Below are 25425 nucleotides of genomic sequence, written 5' to 3' on the forward strand. Positions count from 1 at the left end.
ATTCATGAGGTACACTGAGGCCATTTTAGCCTTACGTAAGCTCTTACAGTGTCTCTCCCTCGGTAGCAGTTAATGAAGTTACGATCGAAGGTTAAATTCCATGAAATTGCCTCGGTTATGCTCCTCGCCATGAATGCAAATCAATATTAAAAATTTAGCGTATAAGTAATCGTTGTGTAATAAGTAATAAAGCTTGACATTTTTGTAATGCGTTTTGTCGCTGCGCGGTTAGGAAATTTTATCACGATAATTGAAATTATAATACTTGAATATTTGAATATTTAGCATACACTAACATTGGAATTTACATTTTTCAAACAAATACAACAGCACACAACAAATTGGTCTCGTAAACACGTCAGAGATTTAATAAATATATTGTGCGTATAAAATTAAGAAAAAACACAGTATTAATTGAATTATTTGAAAAGTTTAATTCTAATTATATACAAATCTTCAAGTCTTCAAATTATTCTGTAATATACAAATGTATTCACAAATTTTATGATATAATATTTCATATAATATTCACAAAGATATTTCAGATACGACAATTATTAATATTATTAGGAAAAAATCACTTTCGCGTAAATTGCTGATTGATGTTTCGTTTCTCTGCACTTATTAGTTGTTCTCGTCCTATGTACCCTTTGTACGCGAACGCGAACGCGTCGCACGGCAAATCCCGCCCGGCAGCGTGCGACTCGATTAAATAATAATGCATTTACGAGTTGCGTAGAAATTGAATAACAGTCGTGCTTGAATAATACAGATATGTAAATGGGCCGGGAATGGTGGTCGGGCTGGGGTCGAGATCTCGACGGGGGAGGATGGGCGCGGACGACGGGATCATTTATATTGTAACTCCGGTGCGCTCCGAATCTCTCTCCGCGCCAGGTGCGCGTCTCACTTTCTCTCTATATACCGTCTCTTCTTTCGTATTCCATTCATCGGCTTTTACCTGCACCTATTCTTACGAGCGTCCAAGTTCCTCCTCTTTGCTTTTTCGTACTGTTTGCCTTTCATGTTCGCCTACGCGACGGGGGTTCCCGTTTTATGCGCTCGTTAAGTATTTTCCATGATTCTGTGTTTTATTGTTTGTACGAATCCTTTTATCCGGCTTTTCTTCCCACCGTGTAGCGCCAGAGACATTCTCTCTCGTGCTCCGTTACATTCTCTACGTGTAGTATCTTTTATCACCGAGACTTCAGATTTCTTCGCCGTTCGATTTCCTTCGTCGCTCGCTTCTTTTCTCCGTTTGAGCATATCTTAGCACTTGTAAAACATAAATTGGATACTCGAGATCCCATGAAATCTTTGTACGCGAATAGCTGTGACGAAGATATATTTTTAAATAAAAAGATTCTCTATTAACATTTATTCGAATAATGTGATTGTTGGATATCTTCAAGCCTTAATACGAACTCCGTAAATTGCACGTATCTGACAATCGTACATACATCGTTTAGGCCCCTCGCAATTGGCATTCCGGGCTGAATATATTCCTTCGAGCTAATGCGAACGTAATGTTCCGCGAAACACAGAGTAATCGCGGTCGCTCTACGACGTATGGGACACCGGTGTTCCATCGTGTACGCTTTTAACTTGCGCGCCCGAAGCGGCCGTTTTAGGCACCCGGACGTTCCAGCGGAATATCTAAATCGGATTTGCGTACCCTACTAGAAATAACTGAAATTTCTGCAGGGTACGGAACCACGGGAGACGAGCAAGTTCTCGGAAGCTTTAATAACTGCTTAACGGATTTCGCGATGGGTTATTCGATTGCCACTGAAATTCGAGAGATCATGCCAAGCCGCGATGGTGTTTTATCATCAGTCTTCTCTACCCTTGTATGTGTCTCGCTCATTAAACATGGAAATGCAAGTTTATCACACGTTTACATATTGTAAAGAATATTATGGAAAATTGAACAATTAAGAATTTTCTGCTTTCAACCCTTTAGAATGTAAATTATTTACGAAAAATATTTGCCGAGAAGGATGCACTATTTTAATTAACATTTAATAATTTTAATTAACATATATGTTTACGTACTTCTGTTGCAAGAAATTAATTTTTTTGATTAATATTTTTTTCAAATACGAGTATGATTTTATGTTATTATCTATGAAGTTTGTTTTTATTTTAATAACAGTATTAATATCGAAAAAAAAACATTTAGTTTGTATTGAAAAAAATATTCAGAAATGATAAAATATAAAAATAAAATATAAAAATAGAAAAATTTGCATGTGTAAACTTTCTATTGTATATTTTTTTCTAAAAAAATTTTCTGCGAGCATTTAGTTCGTTCGTGACTGTGGGATAGAACTATCACTGCTACCAAAGCCATCCCTCTTGCCATTTTTGCAGCACCCCGACAGATAATACTTCTCCCCTTACGGGACCTCGCCAGAAAATTGAATTCGGATTGGCGCTATGCTGAATGCGCGTCGGATTTATTTATTTCATGATGAGCCGTATGCACGAGGCTGAAGGGATGAGAAAGAGAGGACGAATAGATGGACGATTCTCCCTTTTCTCGAAAATCAATGAACGCAATAATCAATTATCGTTTTTTTTTTACGATTTGCAACCGAAATATTTTATCGTGACACGGGAGTGATTGATTATGTACATGCAAATTGGCGCAAAGCTTAATCTTTCGAATTGGCAAATCATAAACTATGCTTGGAATTTTGGTGACAATTTTTTGTTATTGATATTATTCATTGATGCGTTATCGAGATTATTTTACAACGCAGAAAAGTTCTTATTAAAAAATAAAGTACGAAAATGAATTAATTTAAAAAGTATTAATTTTTAGTAAATTTTTAAATTCACATATTCAAATAAAATCTTCCTTTTTTTCAATATATGATAGTTATTTTTTTAAATGATTTTTTATGTGCAAATATCACTGTAAATCAATATCAGCTGATATGTATTATTAGGAAATTTTAATTATTACTCACAATTTTTTAAAATTAAAGCTTAATTAATTAGTGTCTAAAGTTATTGTTTAAAAAATTATTAAATTTAGCTTTTTACTTGAAAATTAAAGTTTTCTTTTTAATTTTAAATGGAAAAATGTTTATGAAAATTTCATATATTATTACTTTTTTGCAATTTTCTTATATTTTAGAAGATTAAAATTGTGTGATATGTTACAGTATTACGCTTGTAGATTGTATTAATTAGAATCATTCGTTGGACATATTACACCTTTAACTGAACTTATTACAGAATACCGCGCGGTGTTATTTAAACTACGTTATTAGCTGGCGTGCCTTGAAAGGAAGTACATCTTAATGACTTCTCGACAGAATTATGTTCTCATCTTCGCGAAACAACGTGAGATAAATTTAAATGCATATCTTTGTCCAACGCAATACTATTTCGTTGAAAGGATACTAAGATGAGAGGACAAAGTTAAAATTCTGATACGAGAATGAAACAGTGCTTTTTTTATCACGATCCACCGTCTTGTAATAAAAGCAAAGGATAAATGATAATGTAGGTCACCATCCTGGATGATCTATATTGAAACGGAATTACATTGCAGAGAGATAATGCACTCCTTTTGAGCGTAGATGCGACTAACATTATTTTCTAAAGACATTTGCGTAGTTAATGATATCCTGGAGAAATTCATTTGAGTCAATATGAGAAATTGGTTCTTCTTTGTGAATCTCAAATAACCGCACGTAATATTTTCAATTCGAATATTTTTATGAAATGCTGATAACGCATAAAAGATACTAAATTAAATTGATCAAATATTCTGATGTTAGAAAATAATGTTAAATAAAATCAAACTAAAAATAGAGTCATTTTTAAATGTAATGTCTATTTAAATTTGATTTATTAATTGTATTAATTGATATTTAAATTAGTAAAAGATTAGGAACTTTTTATAAAAAATATATTGATTAATCCAAATATTAATATGTATCTTCTAGATATATATTAATGCTATAACTATACTTTTATTTTCTTTGTTTATTTTCTTGCATATATTAGAAATATATAAGACATTATGATACTATTTTGTTACTTTTTTATATATAAATGCAATTTCTAAGGAAACTCACGTTACATTGGTAAGCTTTATCATTAACTATCGGATAACGCGATCATATATTTTCATAAGCAAGGCGGTATTGCCTTATCTGCGAAGAATTCCCGTTCTTCGAAAAGTACGATGCATCGCATGTAAGTAACCGCGAATGTTAATTTATGGGCTGAATAACGACTTTCCGATCTTGGATACTTGCCATCGTGGGACTTTAGCGCGGGAGCAGTTTTACTGCATGGAATAAATTTCCGGAAAGTACGCGACCTGATCCATAAAGTAAGAAATCTCCGATAGGCGCATCCTTGGCACAGTAATTTCACTTTCTTTACGTGTGTACCTCCTTCTCCCTCATTTCTCACGGGAATAATTTCATTAGCTGGAAATTGTAGTTAAGTCGACGCGACTCTATCTGAGTGCAACAGTAATTAAAATCGTATAATATAGTTAATACAATACAGAAATATATAGAAAAATTATATATAAAATAATATAAAAATGAATCTTTTTTTTATAAAGATTAAATTTTTGTCTCATATATCTCCAGAAGTACATAATTTTACATTGATTATTTTTTTTAAACGCTTCTCTCTCACAGACTCTCTGCTTTGTAAATCATTAAAATATTGGCGATTTTCGCAAACGGCATTAAAAAGAAGGAAAATGACGCTTTTGTGAACCGTGAAGAGATGTCAGCGAAAGTCACCAGGGCAACTCGTTAAGCCGACGAACGGTGATTCGTCCGATTTGGCAGAAAATCAATGACGAGCTGTCAATAAGCAGACGTCTGCTTTCCGCTTCTATCCCCCATAATCTTCGTGCGGCGGGTCGAATAAAGCGTGGCTCCCTTTTTTTATAGAATATAGATGGAAAGAGAGAATCTGATAAAATCTGGCACAGACGCACAGTTGTCTCTCCTAAAATTTCATCCAGGCTGTATTCGCGACGGAATCGTGAAATATCCTGATATTGCGTTTGGTGCATCGAAAATATTATTATTTGCATAGCAAGCGTATCGGTGTATCATCTGAAGATTCTTTTTTACGAATTGTTTTCATATTTGAAATTTCAAGAATAAGTATATTTTTTTTCCATTAAACGTTTATGACTTACAAATATTTGAAAATGTTCACTTTGCTGAGACAGAGAGTTTTTAAGAGAGAGCTCTGCATCTGACAAGTTATTAAATGCTGATATTTCTTATATATATAAATATACCAGATAAATCTTTTTGCATTTAAAGTAATGCATTTCTCGTTACACTTTGACAGATTATTTATTTAAATAAAAATTTAATATGTAAACGGTTAAAAAATAATATTAAATCTACTTTTTCATTACATGTATATATATATTTTCGCTTTTATGAGAGAATTACTCTGAATATTGAAGCCAAGCACTTCTTTTGACGTTACTTATCCTTGGGATCCTTGATTATGTCCAGAAGCTGAAAGAAGTTGTACACTGAACGGTAGGTTCACTGCGAAATTGTATGTAAATTAAAAAGAAAAGAGGAAACCTCAGAGGGATGTAAAAAATGTTATTATGGTTTTTGGGGGACGGACGGATTGGCGCCGAGATCTTAAGATTGAACGAGCGACTTAGAAAGTCCCATTAGAAGTCAAGGCTGGCGAAATGTGTGTGTGGTAACGCAATAACGAAAAGAGGTGAAAAAGAAACTCATTTGGTCTAGATTTGGTTAGATAATCCCTCTTTTCCGGGAGAGAATGGTTTTCGTGGTAAAAACGGCAAAGAGTGATAATTTTACGCTTGTAATTGTGCTTTTAAGTAGAAGATCTTCTTAATCCATTCGAATCTTTATCTGAATTGGATTAAAAAACGAAGTTTTTATCTTAGATAATACTTTATAATAGCGATTAAATATCATGCGATTTAGAATTTTCAAATAGTTTATCAAATTACTTATTGAATATTCGCATTTTGAAGGATTTTAATCGTATACTTGGAGTTTTAAGAGCTAAGCTCAAAAAGTTTAATTGATGACGTGACTTCGAAAAAACTTGTCGGGAAAACTTCCGCTATCGACTTTCTCGATTTATCCGCTCAAAAGACACGATAATTAATATGATAATACCTGAAGCGCGATCGAAAAAATTGATTTTTTTATTACCGTTTCAATTATCCTTTGTAACTGTTTTCGCCGCGCTATCCGGAATCAGCGAGATCAGATATTCGGCGCCGGCTAAGAGCAAAATCCTATAAATAAACATACACACGCACGCACACATACACGTGCACACGATATCGCCAGTTACCAGGACGAAATTTCTCCTTCGTGATGCGTTTGTAGACTGCACCTACGTAATCCCGCAATCTTCACCTGTCGCACCGTGCCGCTTTGGCACAGCTCGAACCAATTATCTGTGTTGCCTTTGATGTCGCCCACCTTTCGCGGATGTTTGCGCCAAACAGCGGCGGGGTCTCCTTGACAAAGGATCTTTCTGGAAATTCTACGAGTATATGCCATTCATCCACCATTTTCTTCAATAGCTGTTTGTCCGCGTATCAGCTTCGTACTCTAAAGGTTTTCTATAATCGAATACAGAATCAAAGAGACGCTTTCAAATTGAAATTTGTCGCTCTCCAGCGTGCAAAGTATTAATTGGACAGCCACATCGCACCTCTTACTCGCAACGATTGGATTTTTGCAATGATTTAAACAACAATCAAAGCTACGCTACAATTGATGAGACTTCGAGAGTGCATAAAATGTTTATGTAATCTTTTATTATGAGTAAGTGCTTGAGGGCAAAAAATATATATATATCACGACATGAAAAAAAAAACTGCAAAACTATTGCAGAGCTTTACTTTAATCTGATCCACAATTCGGGAAATTGTAAAGACCGTCCACCATGAAGATGGCTTAAAACAGAGACGTGAGGGAGTTACGAAGTCTCGGATGAAGCTTTGCGATTTTCCGTTTCACCCATTACGGAAAATTCTTCTTGACAAGATTCTATCTCATATTTCTTCATTGCCAGGGCTATTCCTCGTGGCTTAGAAACTATAAACTTTTATGGCACATGTGAGCGTACACAAAGTCAATCCGGATAATTGTGGTACGGGATAAATGAGGGATATCTTTTAATGATGAAACTAAAAGAAGATGGAAGAGAGAAAGAATGAAAAGAGTATTATCCGTAATTTATTTGTTAAAATAAAAGTAAAATATTATTTTCATCCTTTTGTCATATACTAATACAATATAAATTACTGTTTCAAGTGAATGAATTAATAAAAAGAGGGAGCGTCATTTTATATATAATAGATCGATTTAGTGTTTGAATTAATACTTCATATATATAATTTTTTATAAATAATATTATAATATTTTATAGTTTAAATTTTTTATGAAGAAAAATACTGCAAATGCTATTTCCTTGTAGAACTTTACCATTTTATTATATTTTCATTAAAATTAGTTTCAAACTTATCGTATGGGTGGTGAGTTGCGAAAAAACTTTCGTTATTATGAAATTTCTGTGCCTCTTATTTCTCTACTTTGGGAAATACAGTTGCATCTCCTCGAGTTTACCTAATGTATCGTGGAAGTTATATTTATAACATATACACGAATATTTTGTATACTTTTTTCGTGCCCTGTTTTCGCAGTGTCTGCGTCGAATTTATACTCGTCCCCTGCAGACTCGTTTTTGTCGCAAGGGATGCGCGAGCGAATAATATCTCCACGCCAATACCGATTCTAATAACAAATAACATTTTCTATTTCTTTTTAAGAAACGAATGTAAACTTTTTCACATTAATAGAATAATTGGATAAGATTTAATATCTTTCTTTCATTTTCGTAACATGCATTAAGTCTTACATCAAAATAAAATGATTCGTTTTTATTCGTTTTATTGTTAAATTATACGACATATTAAAAAATTTTCGCAAACTTTAATTGTTTTACAATATCTTAATAATAATGAAAATGTGTGTGATACATTTTCTTCAAATATACAAATGATTTTTATAATCTAACAGTAAACTACAAATGTTTTGTGTTAAATGTTGTACGTTTTTGCTGGTATAAACATATATTTCATGAATTTTTTGTTTTATGAATTTAATAGAGCAATATATTATCTAAGAGAGAATTTTTTCAGCTCTAAAAAATGAGTTGTTTGCTAAATTCATATAATAATATTAAAGTCAAAAAAACATTAGATTAAAAATATCTGAGAAATAATAACTTATTTATGAAATTAATGCAATATCTTTCTTTAATAATTTCTTTAATTGATTCACGTAATTATATAATTAGTTAAAAAATCAATTGTATCTGCGAATATTCTATGCATTATCTTCAATTTCGAACTTTCTTCTTTATGCATATTCTAATCTGAAATATAGAGTTATAAATGCAGTAAAACCATTCATATAATCCTAGGTACTTAAATCGAGAAAGTACTTTAGATGTACGAGAATAACCATTTCGAGCATTTCACTATTAAGGCAATAATCGCAAGTTCTATAAGCCCGAAAAACGGAAATTTGTGTGTGATAGCTATCATATTTAATTATGTTCTTATCTTTTTTCACAAAACGAAATATTATGTATGTATACTTTTATATACATATGTGTTATATATATATATATATATATATATATATATATATAAATTTAACTTTATTTTAAAAATTATATAATTTTTGCGAGTTTTTATAATCCTTATAGTTCCAAAAAAAAAAAAAAAGAAAATAGATTTCTGCGAATAACTTTTATATATATTTATTTTTTTAAGCATGGCAGTAAAGTAGTACAATAGAAATAAAAACGAAAATCTTATATAATGTGCATGCGCACCTTGTTTCTTAAAAATAAATGAATCAATATTACTGCCTTTTTTTGTTTTATGCATACAACAATCTGTGATTTATTTTAAACGACATATAAGTACATATGGTATATGAATCATGTGTATCATTTTGGAATTTGGTGCAATCTTTATTTGTATTCGGCACTCTTCAGTGCTCGATATTAAAAAAAAAGTCGATTCGCCTGGTTTTATCACTTGATGTATCGTTGGGCAGGTCAGGTCGTAAATATTCCTGGAGATTCCGACCTCGGACTTTCGTAATCCTGAAATATACGAGGGAATAAATCGATTGACCGTGCGTATTTTTCGTGGCTCGCCGCAATTTAACAGACGGCAGCAGTTGCATTCACTGCGAAAAAAACGCCGGATCAAATCTCAGCACGAAGGCGTGAAATTATTCTGATAGTGCTGGACAATATGTATCAGAAAATTTTTTGAGAGATTGTTATTTCAAATTTAAATATCTATATCTAAAATTCAATTGAAATTGTTATTATTCTCTTTTCTAAAATATAAATCATTTACTCCAATACAGTTATTAATATTCCAAAATTGCATTACTGCTAATTCATAGCAGCAATTTACGTCACAATGTGAAAAGTGTAATAAAAACACAAATGTGTTTTAGTATGTAGTATACAAAGGTCAAAAGCATAAAGTGTTTCGAATACTCTATCCGATAAAATCGTGTACGTGACAGTAAATCTGTGGTTAATGGAATCACTGTTGTAAGCGTAGTCGCTATTTAAATTACAGGCATATATGGAACAATATATGTTGAAATGCTCGTTACAATCATCTTTTTTTCATAGTAATGCTAATAATCCATTAATAAAGTGGTGAAAAATCGGGCTGCTTAATCTGGATGTAATAAATGTTTCTGTAAAAAGGTATGAAATCATTAATTTTATTAACTGATAAGAAAAATATTGTAAATGTTCTTTTCCGATTTTGATGAATTTTTAATATATTGTAGCATAAATCGAAAAAAGAGAAATATTTTTTTATTTGTACTGATATATCGTTCTGTTGAAAAAAATATAATATATTAACAATAACGTACTATTAAACTACTATTAGAATAAGTAATAAATAAACTAATATAATATTGGAATAAATAATAACATAAAAAAGTTGCAATAAAGATAAAGATAATGAAATAATTCCTTAAAATAAATGAATATATATTTTTAGCACTATATGAAACAAAATGCGCGCATTAATCAAGCAATTTGAACCTTTTAAACATTAGCGAAACGGGATTTATCTCTATACCTATAATTCTCGATACTAGTTAAAAGACAGGTGAAACAAAAAGATATAAAAAAGGTATTTCCACAACGATTCATTTCAATTATTCTAACAGTCAACAGAGCAATTTTACCATCACTACGTACGAATATGAACGTCTATGTATCTATGCGAGTCTCCCTTTGAAGCCGTCATTGTAATTTAAATTTTTAGTCGGGGATGGTAAGATTATTTCCGTGTAAATAATGGAGTCAATTAGTATAGCTAATTATTTTCCAGAGCCTCGGCGCTTGAGCTCGTCAATCATTTCTAAAAAGTATAGTAGAAAGTAACGATCGTTGGCGCAGGCAAGCTTTTGAAACATTGCATATTCAGGAAGGAGGAATTTACATTTATCTGTCACACACGCGGTTGACATATATGCGATTAAAATATGCATACAAAATGCTATTGACTATTACGCGTACATTTATTTAATTAATAAAATTTCCTACAGTACTATAAATGTAAAAATCTGAATTTCGATTTTTCGACTCTTGCTGGATAATTGTGATAAAATATTGCGATAATTAATATATATCTAAATTATAATATATCAAAATTTTTCATGCAATATTTTTCATCGAAACGGAGCATCGCTATCGTGGATATCTCTCTTTGTTATTATTATTATTATTAGCGCGCTTACTTTTTTGTGTTTCTCTTTAGAACAAGTTAGAGAAGATAAAAGTTACTTCAATAATTTTTATCTAAGGCGTACTATTGGCTTGTATGATTAACTTGCATATTTTTATATTAAAAAAAAATAGTGAAGCCATAAAAAAAACTTTTACTAACTAAAAAAAGTTTTAAAACGAAATAAACGTTTGCGAAATTAGTAAAACTAACATAAAGTTCCAGTATTGTAGTAGGAATTTTCTTTCTACATGGCCAGCGCAAAAATCCTCTTTTTTTTCTCCAATTGTCTTACTCGTATTTTATTTCAAATGTATCCCTATAAATTTTCTGAATGAGACGCATTTGCAGAAGTATTATTGTATAAAATATATATTTTCGTATTTTATTGCTAAATATTTTTTTTCTAGTTTATTTCAAAAACTTTTTTTTTATTATTATATATGAATTCTGTATATACAATATATCGTATTGTTTTTTTTTAGATAGATTCGAATATTAGAATAATTAGAAGTTGTTTCTAAATTGAATGAAGATTGTTAATCATTTTGAGGCCTACGCTCCTTCTGTTAATAAAAATTAGAGATATATTTTTGACGTACTAATTATGTAAATGTTAGTTAATATTAGATCATTGTAAAATTCCGTGGAAAGAAACACAGGATGAGACTGAAAACAAATAAAACGACCACAAAGCTTGCGGAACGTACGATCGGAAAGAGCACAACGAGAAGGGTGGCGGTTTGCGGTGATCGGAGATGAAGAGGATCTCTGCTTCTCCTACCATGAAGACCTAGTTTACCTTAGCGTCGTGTCGGTGCTCTCTCCTTTGTACAGAAAGTGTCATAGAGGACGTGGCTCTCGATCAATGCTACTGTGTTCAGAGAGAGAGTTACGTTTCTCTTACTATCTAGCTGAAACGGCAAACATTCGTGCTTCTGTGTCGGTCGTAAGGATTAGTTCAGCTAACTCTATCTCTAATAATGGATAATTGATTCGAGTCAGGTACTTTTTGTTGTATTTATATACAAAATATCTTTCATGATTTTTAAGTATTAATTATTCATGAAAATAATATTTATAATACAAGTTTCACAAATATTAATAAATATTAAAAAATATAAAAATATATATGTTTTATTAAAAATGTATGTTTTGAAATGTATATTTTGAAAAAATACAATATTTTTAACGCTTTTCAATGTAATATATATTTTTAAGACTTCTAGAATCTTTCGCGTTTGCTTCTAGAATTTTTTATTTTTACATTATTTTGATATTAATTTCGATTCTATTAGAATTAATGTTACGAGGAATGCTTTGTGTATTTCGCCACATATTTCATTCTGAGAAAACGTAGTTTAAATTTAGCAAAGTTTGTTAAAGTTAATTTGGATTATGGGACAATTAATAATTTGTCTTTTTGTTGCAAATAATTGTTGAATAGTTAAAAGATAAAACAGATAGACAGTGTACGCATAAATTTAGAAAATGCATGTTTATCAAGCTGTTGAATTTATGAATAATAAATTAGAACGCAAAGGACGGTAAGTAGGTTGATCGAATTTGCCATTTACGAAACAATTCTACAAATGAATTCGTAGACCAATTTGCGTAACAAAATATCTTTCTGTTTGTGGGAAACGCTACTGCGTTACCACAGCGTACATAATTATGTACATTTAATCAAAGGTACTTGTGTACAAAGTGCTTTACACCATATTCACCTACGAAACATTTTATACGTAGTCAAGTATTTGTTAAGATTATTAAAAACAAAAAAATTTGTTTCCGTTATTAAGCAATTTCGGAAATTTGCTGTAAATAATTTAAAAATAAGAGATAAATAAGAAAGAGAGATGCTCTCCGAAATAATAAATACATTATAAGAAAAAAATATATATATGTAATTTTTTTTATTATTTCACATGTATTACAGAACATCTGAAAAATTAGAATAATTTTTTTATTTGTATGCAAAATAATCTTATTCATTGCATATTTCACATTTCTGCTATTATTCATGTAGAAGATGAGTACTAATCTTTTCACGTGCGCACTTCTGTACTATAATGATTGGCATATATTGCATTGTAACAATGTAGCTTGCAATCTCCCGATGGGAAAAGAGTAATTGTGTTGGGATCGATGTGCAATTGAGTTCGAAATTGCAATATACTTTTTATTGCATATGTCAATACAAAGTGATGCGGTACAAGTGCAATTAAAATTCTAACCAAGTTCAAGATTTAAAATACGAAATGTTGTTAAAAAATATCAAATTATATAATTATAATTATAATTTAATAAATAAATAAATAAAGATATATATACATATATATATTTCTTTATTTATATAATTTTCTATATGTATATAATTTTTTATAATGTATTTATTATTTCGGAGAGCATATATATAATATAGCATTATAATTATATGTTATTGGATAAATTTTTACTGCTTTTATTTTTTATTTTATTTTAGCAGTATTCTATTTGAGAGATATTTGCTTTATTTTTACAAATTTACTTGTTTAATGTTTTTTACGAGAAACTGTAATATTGTCTATGCTGTTGTCAGTATTATCTATACGCATAGGTTAATTTGCGATATATTTTTCTCTACTCCTTTTTTTTATTTTTGATGATTTTTCTGCTCAATCACTGGCCATTTGAGTGCAATAACATGCACCATACAGTATTCGCATATAAAGAGAACAATTGTACTAGAATCGATATATGCAGATGAGTTCCAAACTGAATTCTATTTTTCATCGATGAAGTTAATATTACGAAATAGTACAGGCGTCTTGGTAAACCGACTTGCACAGAGGAGAGCAAGGGATAACGAACTTCTGCAAGATGTTACTGAATTTGCCAATTCCGTAGCTTCGGGGTGAACCGAGGGTCGCTATACGGTGATTAAATTTCCTAGTTGCACGATGAGTTGTTTTATAGAAAATTTAAACTGAGGCCCAAGGTTGCCCATCTTACAGAATCGTACTCAATATACTTCTTAGGTATCGTTTTTCCTTATTGCCATCTCGACTCGTTATTATTATCGTTGTTCGGAAATTTTCCCGCCGGCTATGGTAAAAGGGCAATGCTTTAAATTATCTACAAAATTACATTTGTGTAAATTCGAGATCTTGCAATTTAGCAACGGATCTTTAGCGCCTTAGATAATTCTGCAGTAAAATCTATTAATATTTTAAAAAACGATCACTTTTCTGGCTCATCTTGTAGTTATAAAAAATTATTAAAATTATTTTATTTATATTTAATTGATTATTTTTTTCGTTGTATTTGAATTTCTGTATCATGGAAGAATTAATTACGAACAAAAGAAATTTTTGCTAGTTATCATTGGAATTAATGAGATTATAATGAATACGATATAAGAGTGTTTATTTTGCTTTAATTAACGTACGATAAGTATGTACGATAAGTGTACGATAAGTTGTAGGGAATCTGACATGGATCTGATTAAAATCAAAATCTTGCAAAAAAAAAGATAAACACTATATATGCAGGCGGTTTTGTTTATCTTTCCAGAGAGAACAATAAATATTTATTCAGAATATTATTTATATATATCTATCTAATAATAGCTTTATTAAACAATTAAAATTTAATTTAATAAAGCAGAAAAAAGACTTGGAAATAACATTTATTTTCTAATAGAAAAAATAATACTTTTTTAATTATTACGAAAGTCTTTTTTAATTAATTTGTTTTGATATGTTGATTTAAGAATAAATAATTAAGAATAATTTTATTTTTAACAAATATTTCAATTGAATGTTTTAAAACAAAAAAATGTCAGGCACGACAATAATATTTCTGACATTGAAACGCGGAGGAACATAATTTTGACAACTTTATTAGTCGAGATAAAATATGACATATTTGAGATTGTAATATAGAAATATATGTATTACATATAAAATAATTAACATTAATTTATTGTACTTACCTACTGGATGTATTGATAGTTCCAATTATAGACCGGTGGTACCTCGATATTTATCTTTCATGAAAACTAAAGAAATAATAGGAATTAATATGTATATATATCGCCTAACTCATTGAAAATCAACATAAAAGAATATATTATGGCTAGAATTATTTTTTAAAATTACGTTTATGCTGTTTATAGTAGCAAGAAAATAATATATATATTTTTATAATATATGTGTGTGTGCCCATTATTATATAAAATAAAATGTATATCTCTCTTTTTCTCCAGCATAGTTTCTCAAGAATATTTATATGAATATTCTTTTGTATATTATGAAATATTGCATTATATATCATTCTTTTATGTGCAAAAAATATCAAAAACAAAAAAATATACGTAGGTAAAGAGGAAGACGAAGATGCATCTTTGTACATCGGTTTATTATTATAGCGGTATTTTGACACTGGTTATTTTAAGAAAGATAATATTTAGCTTCTTCGCTATTTGTCTATCTGTTCTTTCGTTCTTTCTCTCTCTCTCTCTCACACACACACACACTCTCTATATCTCTCTCTTTCTCTCGTATGTATTCTTTCTTCTTTTTTGTATTTATTAAGAAGTCTTGACAGCTTACCAAGCTTAGTGGAATTAAGTATGGAAGCAATATTTCTGTACATCCCGTTTGGCTGCATCGTTTCAAGAATGGTTTTTTGGATTATCATTCTTTCTTTTTCTTTCTCTCGTTCTCTTACACACTCGATTTTTCGCACATACACACACACACACACACACACACATATCGTTCGATAAAAGTTCTTTCGCTTAACAGTTTCGCTCTCGCTTCCGGCATCTAGTTTTATCGTTCAAGCATACTATTTGAAACCGCAAATTTTTCGCACTCTTTTCCCACCTTCTCCTACATTCTGCATTATTTTGGCGCTGGCCTACCTGTTTCTCTACCACGTTCACGTTTTTCTATCTTTTGCTAACCTTATGCTCTCTTCCTATTTTTATTACACTCGCACTTTATTTTTTATTTCAGTCACAATATAGTCTTCTCAGGAATTGAGCGTGCCGCGAAGAGTCAAGCTCTCGAAACGCGGCATGTAACCATTATTATTGTCACTATGTCCAATTTATCGGTCTGATTAAGCCAATTATTTAAATCGATAAGCCCGCTTACTCGTGAATATTGTCACTCGATTATGACACGTGTGCGATACCGAAGATGTCAGAAAACATTAAACACTAATGTCGAGAATTTTGGATTACGATTTTTCGCGCATATTACCTCATTTAGTTATTTTCGCATTTGTGCGTTTTTTTTTATAATTGGCATTTATTATCAAGAAAGTCTCACGCGGCATTGATCAGCCGCGATGTATGATTCAAAATTGTGTCGAATTTTTCGCACGCAGCTTTTTCCCCGAGTTTTTAGTTTATAGTACGTGTCCTGTATTTTTCGCATATGTGTATTTGCAGCTCTGGATGTGTTTATACATGTCAAAATCTATATGAAACGGCGCGGTGATCCTCGTTCGTGCTTTTAACGTCTTGGTTACAACGCTTGACGCTTGTATCTCCGCTGTTGATGAAGTTTGTATAGTGCTATCGTCGGATAATTTTCACCGATAAACTATACCGATATCGACATTGAGATGAATTTACTTGGTTATTCATGATTTACAAAAAATAAGCCAGATACATGATTACAGAAACTGATTTTGTAAATAACACTATTTTTTATTTATATCTGTGTATGAATATCTTTCTCCGATTATGAATTTTAAATTCTCGGTAATCTCTCGACAATATTATCTGCCTTTCTCTTTATTATTTACAGAAGATTTAAATTATCGATTGAATAATTTATTATTTTTAGATATTGCACCTCGTGATCCGCAACATATTGGCGGTTTCCGAAGCGATACGGATTAACTCGGCGGAGTATCTCGTTCCCAACTTCGACGTTTAGTCGCCCGTTCTCTTCTCAGTGGTTTCCGCAGTCAGGACGATGCTTCCAACTTTCTGATTAACACTTCAGTTATCGTGCTCGGCAGATCCATTTAGATCCCGTCACAATAACAAGATGCACACTTTTCATCAGCGACATATTGCGCTTGTTACTTGAAAATTTTTTTCAAACACACGTCGATCAGCTGTGACTTTCTTCGTGATTGTTGAGGCAGCGTCGACGATGTTTCTCGATCGCGATTCTCGATGTCCAATTGCCTGTCCCTTTCGAACAGACGAACATATTCCGACTCGGGTCACCAAAGCTCTGCGGTAGGTGTGAGAGTGTGCACCTCGATGTTTTCGTGGCGATGATACCGATCCGTCCGATGCACGTTTGCTCTTCGCGAAAGGACGACGGTCAACGCCGCGACAGCGCCGAGAGCTGCACCGACCAGCACCAACATCCCAGGATGAGCACCGGATAGAGCCTCGGATACTCTGGCGCCGGCTGAATCGGTCGCCCGGCTATTCAATTCCTCCGCTATCGTTTTCGAATCGTCCGATACCGCGCTCTCCTTCGTCGAATTATCCATTCTGTCCGAGTACCTCTCGATCGTTTTTCCTTCCACGTGCGAAGTCGCCGCCGACGAAGGAATCTCACTGACGCCTGACGCGGCAAGTTTTCTCGTTTCGTTTTTTCGCGTCTCGCCATCGGCCCGATTATCGAAAGTTTGCGGATGCGATTCCGCGTCTTCCATTCCCATAATGGATAGCTTGGGGTCCTGCGGTGCTTGAGAAGCCGAGGGGATGACGACGTGCTTGATTAAATTCTGATCCATCGAGGTACGATTTGTTTTATCGCTCTTTCGACCCGGTTCCCTGCTCGTTCGCGTCGTGATTGACGACGTTACGTTACGGAAGGACGTCGGCGCCTCGTAGATTCGTGGCTTTTTTGGCATTTTTGACGTAATGGAGGTTTTCGTGGACGAGAGAACATTCGAGTCACCTTCAATTTTTGATTCCATTTTCGCGTTTATGGGAAATAACTCTGGAGAATCCGTGATGTTGCGACGAAAATTCGCACCTTTAATATTGGAAGACATTGTGACGTTTGACTGATCAGTAGGCGATGTACGTTCGAGCGTGAAGATGACAGATACGGTAATCGAAGTTCTCGTCGTCGCGACGGTTTCCGTGATCGTGGAAATGGAATTCGGCGGTGGTGGCAGCTCGTGCAAAAATAATCCCGCCAATTTCCGCGGACTGAAACATCGAGCCGGCTGGTTCGATTGTTGATTCGATTCGCGGTGCTGTCTAATCCATTCGCCCAGCCAGTAGAGATCCGCCGTGCAATTCCAATTGTTTTTGCCGAGCTTAAGAACGCGCAGTTGCGGCAGCATAAACGCGAGATCGGATCTAACGGTACCGATGTTGGTCGCCGAAAGATTTAGTTCGACCAGACTCTTGCAGGCGGACAGTGCAGCGTCATCCGCCAATAATTGTTCCGCAAGAACCGGACTACGCGACACGTCTAACATTATTAGTCTCTCCGGGGTCGGGACAGGGAATGCCATATCACTTTGTTCTTCCTGATGTCGATGAAGCGATGTGAGACCCGACATCCGGAGCTTGGCCAGATTACTCGGCCCACTTAGAGTATTAGTTGATAACGCTTTGATAGGATTATCGGATAGATCCAGTTCGGTGAGCAGAGGCAGTTGACCGAATGCGCCTACTTCGATCTCGCTAATGTCATTATCGTTCAATGTTAGCGATTGCAAGTTATACAATCCATTGAGATCGTCAAGCTTTAGCGCGGTTATCACGTTTCGTTGAAGCTTAAGCATCATGAGACTACTTGGCAAGCTTCCTGGTACTTTCGAAAGTGCGTTTCCAGACAGATCGAGCTCCTCTAAAACCTCCAATCGTCCTAAAGCATCGTTTTCGATATCCGTCAAACGATTGTCGGCAATATCTAGCATGCGTAGCAAGGGATAACTGTCCAAGTCGCCGCTGCGAATGGTAGTCAGTTTGTTACCGGCAAGTCTGAGCGCCCTGACTGATCTCGTTAAAGCGGCTGGAACTCTCGCCAGTCCAGTTCGAGATGCGTCTACCGTCTCCAATCTTCTTCCAGTACCCAATAATAGAGATACATCCCTCTCTTTTAGCGGATTTTCCGCGAGTTTCAAAACAGATAGTCCCGGTAACGGTTGCAGCGTTCCTGAGGCCGCTCTGGCCAATCCATTTCGCGAAACGTCGAGTTCTCTCAATCTGTCGAGACTTTCGAACCACCTGGCGCCCAAAACTTGTAACTGGTTACCGCTTAAATCGAGTTTCTGCAGGGAATATAACGGCGTGAGCGCGCTATCCGGCAAGTCTGCCAACCTGTTGTCCGACAGATCGAGAAATTCCAGCCGGTCCAAACCGCAAAACGCGTTCTCGTCCACCATGCCGATCGCGTTTTTACGTAAGCTCAAACGCACGAGACCGATGAGCGTCCTAAAAGAATCGTCACTAATATCCGATAAAGAATTGTCCGATAAATCCAGGCATGTCAGCTCGCTTAGATTCATCACGTGAATCATTAGCGTGTCCTTTATTCGCGGTAAATTGTTGCACGATAAATTCAGCGACCTCAAGCGTTCAAGACCGCGCCACGACGTGTTAAATGACACTAACGAACAATTTGTCACCGCAAATTCGATTAGATACGGCAGTGCTTCTGCCGTTGCTAAGTCCGCAAGTTTCTCCGACGATGTATCGTTCCCCGATGTGTCATTCATCTTTAGATTATTACCCGGACTACCGATCATCCCGAAATTGTTCACTAGATCGGCGCTCTCCAGTTCGTCCAGAAGAAGACCGATGTCCTTTCCCTCGACGCTGTTTACCGAGAAACTTCTTACTCCCATGGGTATTTCCGATAGACCGGGTACGCGTCCACGACACGTTACGTCTAACAAAATCGGCGCATAATCGCTCTTGATACCATTCTGATGATGACACTCGCAAAGGTCCGGACAGGCGGAACCGCTCGCCATCAAGGCGAGCAGCACTAACGGAAGCCACATCGCTTCCAAGGCGACGTCTTCACATCTCGTCCGCTGTCCAGGAGGATCTCACGACGTCGCTCGTCTGCTCACGGGCAAAGTGACGAGACGACGACGATATCGGGAATCGCGACAACGCGTGCCGCGGGTTCATCTACGGGACGGAATTGACGTTGCACGATCGACGTTGGTAGCTATCGACAATGATGGATGCCGCCAAAAGCGACGTATAGATTATATATATATGTATATATATATATACGATATATATATATATATATATATACGAAATGCCAATACCGGCAAGTACTATCGGTCTCATCGAACGTGATGTCCATACGAAGGACTGACAAACACTGCGGCGCTCGCGACTCGTAGCTGCACCCGCCACCCTCCGCGCGTCGCTCCTTTCCTCCCCTCCCCTCTGTCCTGCGTTTCATCTTCCTACCTACCTACCCTTCCGCTGGCTTCTCTCCCTCTCGCACCCTCATCTCGTTCCCCTCTATCTTCCGACACTCGGCTGTGTGCCGCCACCTACAACCATTTCACCCTCTTTGCCGTACGTATATTCCCTCTCTTTCTATATATATATCAGTCCTGTGTACGGATATGTAACTACCACCACTACCACCACTATTGCCCTCGCCACCACTACCGGCAGCCGTCGCTTTTGCTCTCGAACTCGATAAGAGGCGCGAGCGCGCTTGCGTCCTCTGACAGCGTACTGACGCGTAGAGCCGGTATTCTACGATTTCACCAACTATCCTTGCTATCAGCCAACTCACTAACTGCCTAGCGAGGCTTCCTCGCTTTTTACAATCGTGCTCTCTGTGAAATTTGGATTTATTTTTTGATCTAGTATATCTATTATATCGTTTTTCTATTGCAACTATTTCGCACATATTGCTCTTAACGTTCTTTTTAACGAAGTCAGAAATAGACAAATGCCTAATATTCTTGCGAAAGAAGTTCCTTCTCTTCCTTTGTGATTTTTTTAACCGATAAAATATTTTACTGTACATGCTAGTCGATAGCTCACGATAATGAGATAAAATAGAACACGTATCAGGGCAAATAAGAAATTAATTGTTATCTTATATAGTTTCGCTTACTTGGATATTTAATGCAATTAGCCAAGTAGCCAGCGCATGTGGCTTACCCTCATCCTTAGAACAACCGCAAAGAGGTCACGTTCTCGGAAATATTATAGATACTCGTTAAGACAATAAGCACGCACTAAGTTACTAATCCAACTAAAACTTTGCCGGCAGTTTCATGAGTTTTAGTCGCTAGTCGGTTTTCTTAGATTCGATTCGCGTGCCGAGGTTACGGAGGTACAAAGATGCAATTCTCACGAGATAAGGTGGAAGGTCAAATCTCCTTATCCTGAACACCAAGCGCGATATTATTTTATGGTATATAATATGGTATTTATTTATCTCATATTTTTTCACATGAATTTTTTGTATTCGCCAGATTAATTTATTTTAACATTTAAGAGGATAACAGTCCAAGTTTCCTCTTTCATTAACATTTTCGCAGGATAATCATATTTTAATATCAGCGTGTTTTTGAAAATATTTCATTTCCGATATTTTCTTCAAGCATTGATTCTGCTCGAACGATCTGATTACATCCGATATTTCGAGTAAAAGAAGATTACGGTTTACATTTATATAAAAATGCACCGTGCTTTATAAAATAAAACGCATACATATATGAACGTACGCCAAGTCTAACTAGTTTGTCGAGGATACGAATGTTTTCGACTACCATAAATTCGTAGCTCTCTGTTTGTAATCCCTGCGGTATCATCGTATTACTTGCTGAACCTAGCAATCGAACCACCAATGATCTCTGTGTATAACCCGGTTTTCGATATGCTATATCGAATCGCCGATCACACTGACACCGTTACCATTATCGCGGAAGTTAAATGTTTGAGCCGCTGGACTTAAAGAGAGATTCCACGGTGCTCGATGAAACGGTAATCGTGGCTACCGTGGGATATTGGCGCGAAAGAAGTATAAAAACTAAAACGGTTATCTACTTGACCTCGCGAGATAAATCATCGATTAAAGAGAGTCTTCTCGAACGGAATAACAATCATCACCTGTCTTCTGGAAAAATATGTGCTGGTCCATTTCATGGATGGATTTGGAATGAACGTGTCTGGCGTGCACAAATATGATACAGATTTTTAGTTCGTAGCATTTCGCTGTGATAAATTTAAATATTGCATTCCGTGAAAACAAAATGCGATTATACCGCGAAAATGAGTAGGAGAGACAAATCTCGTGCTTTAAATTTTAATTAGATTTTTAAATTATTATATAAGTTATATGTGAAACAAATATTAAAGAAATTAATAATATTAATAATATTAAAGAAATTAAATAATATAAATTAATAATATTTATCTTGTTAATTAATTATCAATGATTATATTGTCGTTAATAATATTCTCATCAGTTTAATTTTTGGCTCATTATTTTTATAGATCGATCTTAAGAGTTTACATTTAATACACTCTTAATATACTTCGGATATAAAAATTTTTTACGAAGAAGTTAAAGCTTATCTGAAAACGTGTTGTTTCGTTCATATACGTAAACGATTCATTACGCGTGTCACCATCGACTCTACATATGCTCGTCCTCGATTAAGTGCTCTGTAAATTGACCTGAAAAATCTGACGTCGCTTCGGTGCAGGCAGTTGCATGCGATGATTTAATCGCTCTAAGCGGCCATAGAATATCGATGGATCGACATTTGCGATGCGACAATTTCACCAAATACCAGAAATTTCCAACTTTCCAGAGTGGTTGATACGTCGCATTCAAGAGGTACGAGTAAACATTGTGATCATGCAGCCATTCCAATACTTTTCAAACGATTTTCGCGGAGCACTCTAGCTGATGCGCTGCGATGTTCAAACTTCTTCGCTCATTTAAGTGTGTATCTGTGTGTATTTGTATTTCTACATTTTTTTTTGATATTTTAAAATACTCAGTGCATTTCAAGCATATCGAAAATCGATGCATTCGATTAGAAAGTTCAGATAAGATTTGAAACACATCGCATAACATATTCTTGCAGAATATAATTATTTTAATAATTTATATTATTAAATAAACTTAATATTATATTTTTTATATGTCAATAAGTGGTTATAATGCAGTTGTAACTGTTGAAAGAGAAATATGTAGAATTATTTAATATATTTTTATAATATAAATATATAATAGAAAATATAATATTATATTTTTTTCTTTATATTTCAACAATTAAAAATTAAGAGAAATAAAGAAGGATAATTTTGTCATCAACATAAAATCGTGCAAGAATATACATATATTCTATATCTTTCATTATAGCATTCTAGCATGGTTTGAATTTTTCGTGTTTGTTGTATGTATTTTTCGTTTTTGTCCACAATATCGAATAATATTGTCGTTGATAAAGGACATTAGCCCTAAATGAGACATAAAACTAGCAATTTATCTACAAAACATATTAGAAATTTTGTATGTTATTTATGTGCGTATCATTGTACGGAGAAGGGGTTGATTGCTAGGTGTAAGTGGACATTCAGTATGCGGTGGAGAACGAGTCGGGGTGGTGAAGGAAGCAGCGCTTGATAAGGGAAATCTTCTTTCGAGCCTGCGGTGCCGACCGACATGTAATTTCCTTGGAATAGAGGACGGAATCCTGGCTCGGATACTACTGCCCGCACGGGTTACAAAGTTACTTTTACGAGAGTAGTGGGCAAATGTAAATGGGGCCGGCGAGCGGCGGCGTAGCGCGAGCGAAGCGAGAAAAGCGAGCGAGGGTTCGAAAAGGGAAAATGAGAGAAAGAGTGGAAGGAACGTGGGGATGGATGGTGAGAGGAGGACGAAGGAGTACAGGATGGAATAAAGGGGATGAGACTGTCGGAGTTTGTAATTGCAGCGGCTTTAACGCGCTGCTGATGGCCGATGGCACCCAGGACTGGGGTAATGGTCTGCACCAAATGTCTCTTCTTGTTAGAGAAGAAGGAAAGAGAGAGAGAGAGAGAGAAAGAAAGAAACGAGAGACGCTGGAAAAGTACTCGAAGAGACATTGAGAGTGCTGGAGACACGTGGAGTCCCACCGTTTTTTCCGCCACTGATTTTGTGTGCTCGTTCCTTCCCCAATTGACATTTCTTTACCTTGGAATATTGCGAAAGTCCTGGAGATTAATCAATCCATTCTTAAAAATATAGACCTACAAGATTAAAATGAAAGTTATTTATTCTCGATTCTCATTAATATATGATAGACAAGTGCGAAATAATAATAATTCTCCCTCAATATCAAAAAATTGATACGTGTTCTTCTTGAAAAGAAAGTTTATTTTAGTTTTTTTTTTCAAAAAGTTATCGTTAATTGAATCCACGTATCATATTTTTATAACCGTCACTTTCAGTGTATTTTATGTCTTCGTTAAGGTTGATTGTTGGAGAGACTGTTTTTATCGATATAGATAACATTGAAATTTATACAGGTATATTGTGATCGTTATTTTCCCGAAAATATTGTTCGAGGATCACTAAATTTTTTCTCTTTGCATTCAGGTGCGGTTTTACAACATAAAGTGAAAGAAAAGGGAAACTTTGATTTAATCTTTGATTTATTCATGAATTTTTTTTTATAGAGAAATGCATTATTTTCGTTCCTCGTTTACATTATTAATTGAGCTATTATTGAGTTACTATTGAATACTTTTGTAATGTTTTTCACAAGTCAATTGTGTAATTTAATTATCTTGATTAGTGTTTTTATTTAAAAAATAAAAAATGAAAAATCTTGAAAACTTTGATAAGAAACAAATTATTTGAAATAAATTTATATTATTCTGCTAATAATACAAATAATCAAACTGATGAAATTATATATGATATATTTTACTATAATTTCACAGAATTATATAGATTTTTAATATTATGTTTTTCACAAAATTTATATAAAATTTAATAGAATATACATGCAATATAAAGTTTATATGTTACACATATGTTGCACATATCCTTTTATAGAATCCTTGCGTGCTCTTTCTCTGTACAATCGCAAATATATTTCATTTTTAGCGTGTTTTCGCAAATAAATTTATATTTTAAACGGAAATATCAGTCAATAAGAATGCTGCAAAGCCAACTTTCTTATAAATATTCAAAGTTCTCGATGGAACATTTAAGAAAAAAAGAAAGTTTTCCAAGAAAGTTGTCTTCAGGATATTTACACACAATTAATCACAATTCGAAAGACAATGTCTTTCTCCTGTTTTGCTCGAGTATTTAATCCGCCACAAGTTTAAAGGAATACTTATATCGTAAGCATCTATCCCGAATAACATATAAAAAGTTGAAGGTCGAAAATATGATTAATTTTGCAGTCCAGCATTCAAATGCGACGCACGCTTTCGCTCGCCGCCATTGATCGTTTTTTCGATGTCAATTTCTCACGCGCCTCACCTACTGAAAGATTGATAAAGACAATTTAAGAGTCGAGAGCATTCTTTTTCCTCGGGCATCAATGCCAGGAATTCGCGTTGATCTTGCGATACCCAAGGAAATAGAAAATTCCTGGTC

At 34.3% G+C, this 25425-nt stretch overlaps 2 protein-coding genes across 4 annotated transcripts in view; one reads left to right on the forward strand and one right to left on the reverse strand.

Annotated features, from left to right (window-relative positions):
- The window catches only part of LOC105248876 (protein timeless homolog), a 98422-nt gene that overhangs the window by 17886 nt on the left and 55111 nt on the right, over positions 1 to 25425 (forward strand). The gene's annotated exons all lie outside the window — the stretch shown is intronic.
- LOC105248853 (insulin-like growth factor-binding protein complex acid labile subunit) lies at positions 15232 to 20466 on the reverse strand. The gene has a single exon (XM_011253883.3). The coding sequence runs from the start codon at positions 19835 to 19837 to the stop codon at positions 17081 to 17083; it is 2757 nt and encodes a 918-aa protein (XP_011252185.2). The 5' UTR covers positions 19838 to 20466; the 3' UTR covers positions 15232 to 17080.

This window comes from Camponotus floridanus, unplaced genomic scaffold (assembly GCF_003227725.1).
Source record: "Camponotus floridanus strain SB8 unplaced genomic scaffold, Cflo_v7.5 scaffold33, whole genome shotgun sequence".
In the NCBI taxonomy this organism is placed as follows: domain Eukaryota; kingdom Metazoa; phylum Arthropoda; class Insecta; order Hymenoptera; family Formicidae; genus Camponotus; species Camponotus floridanus.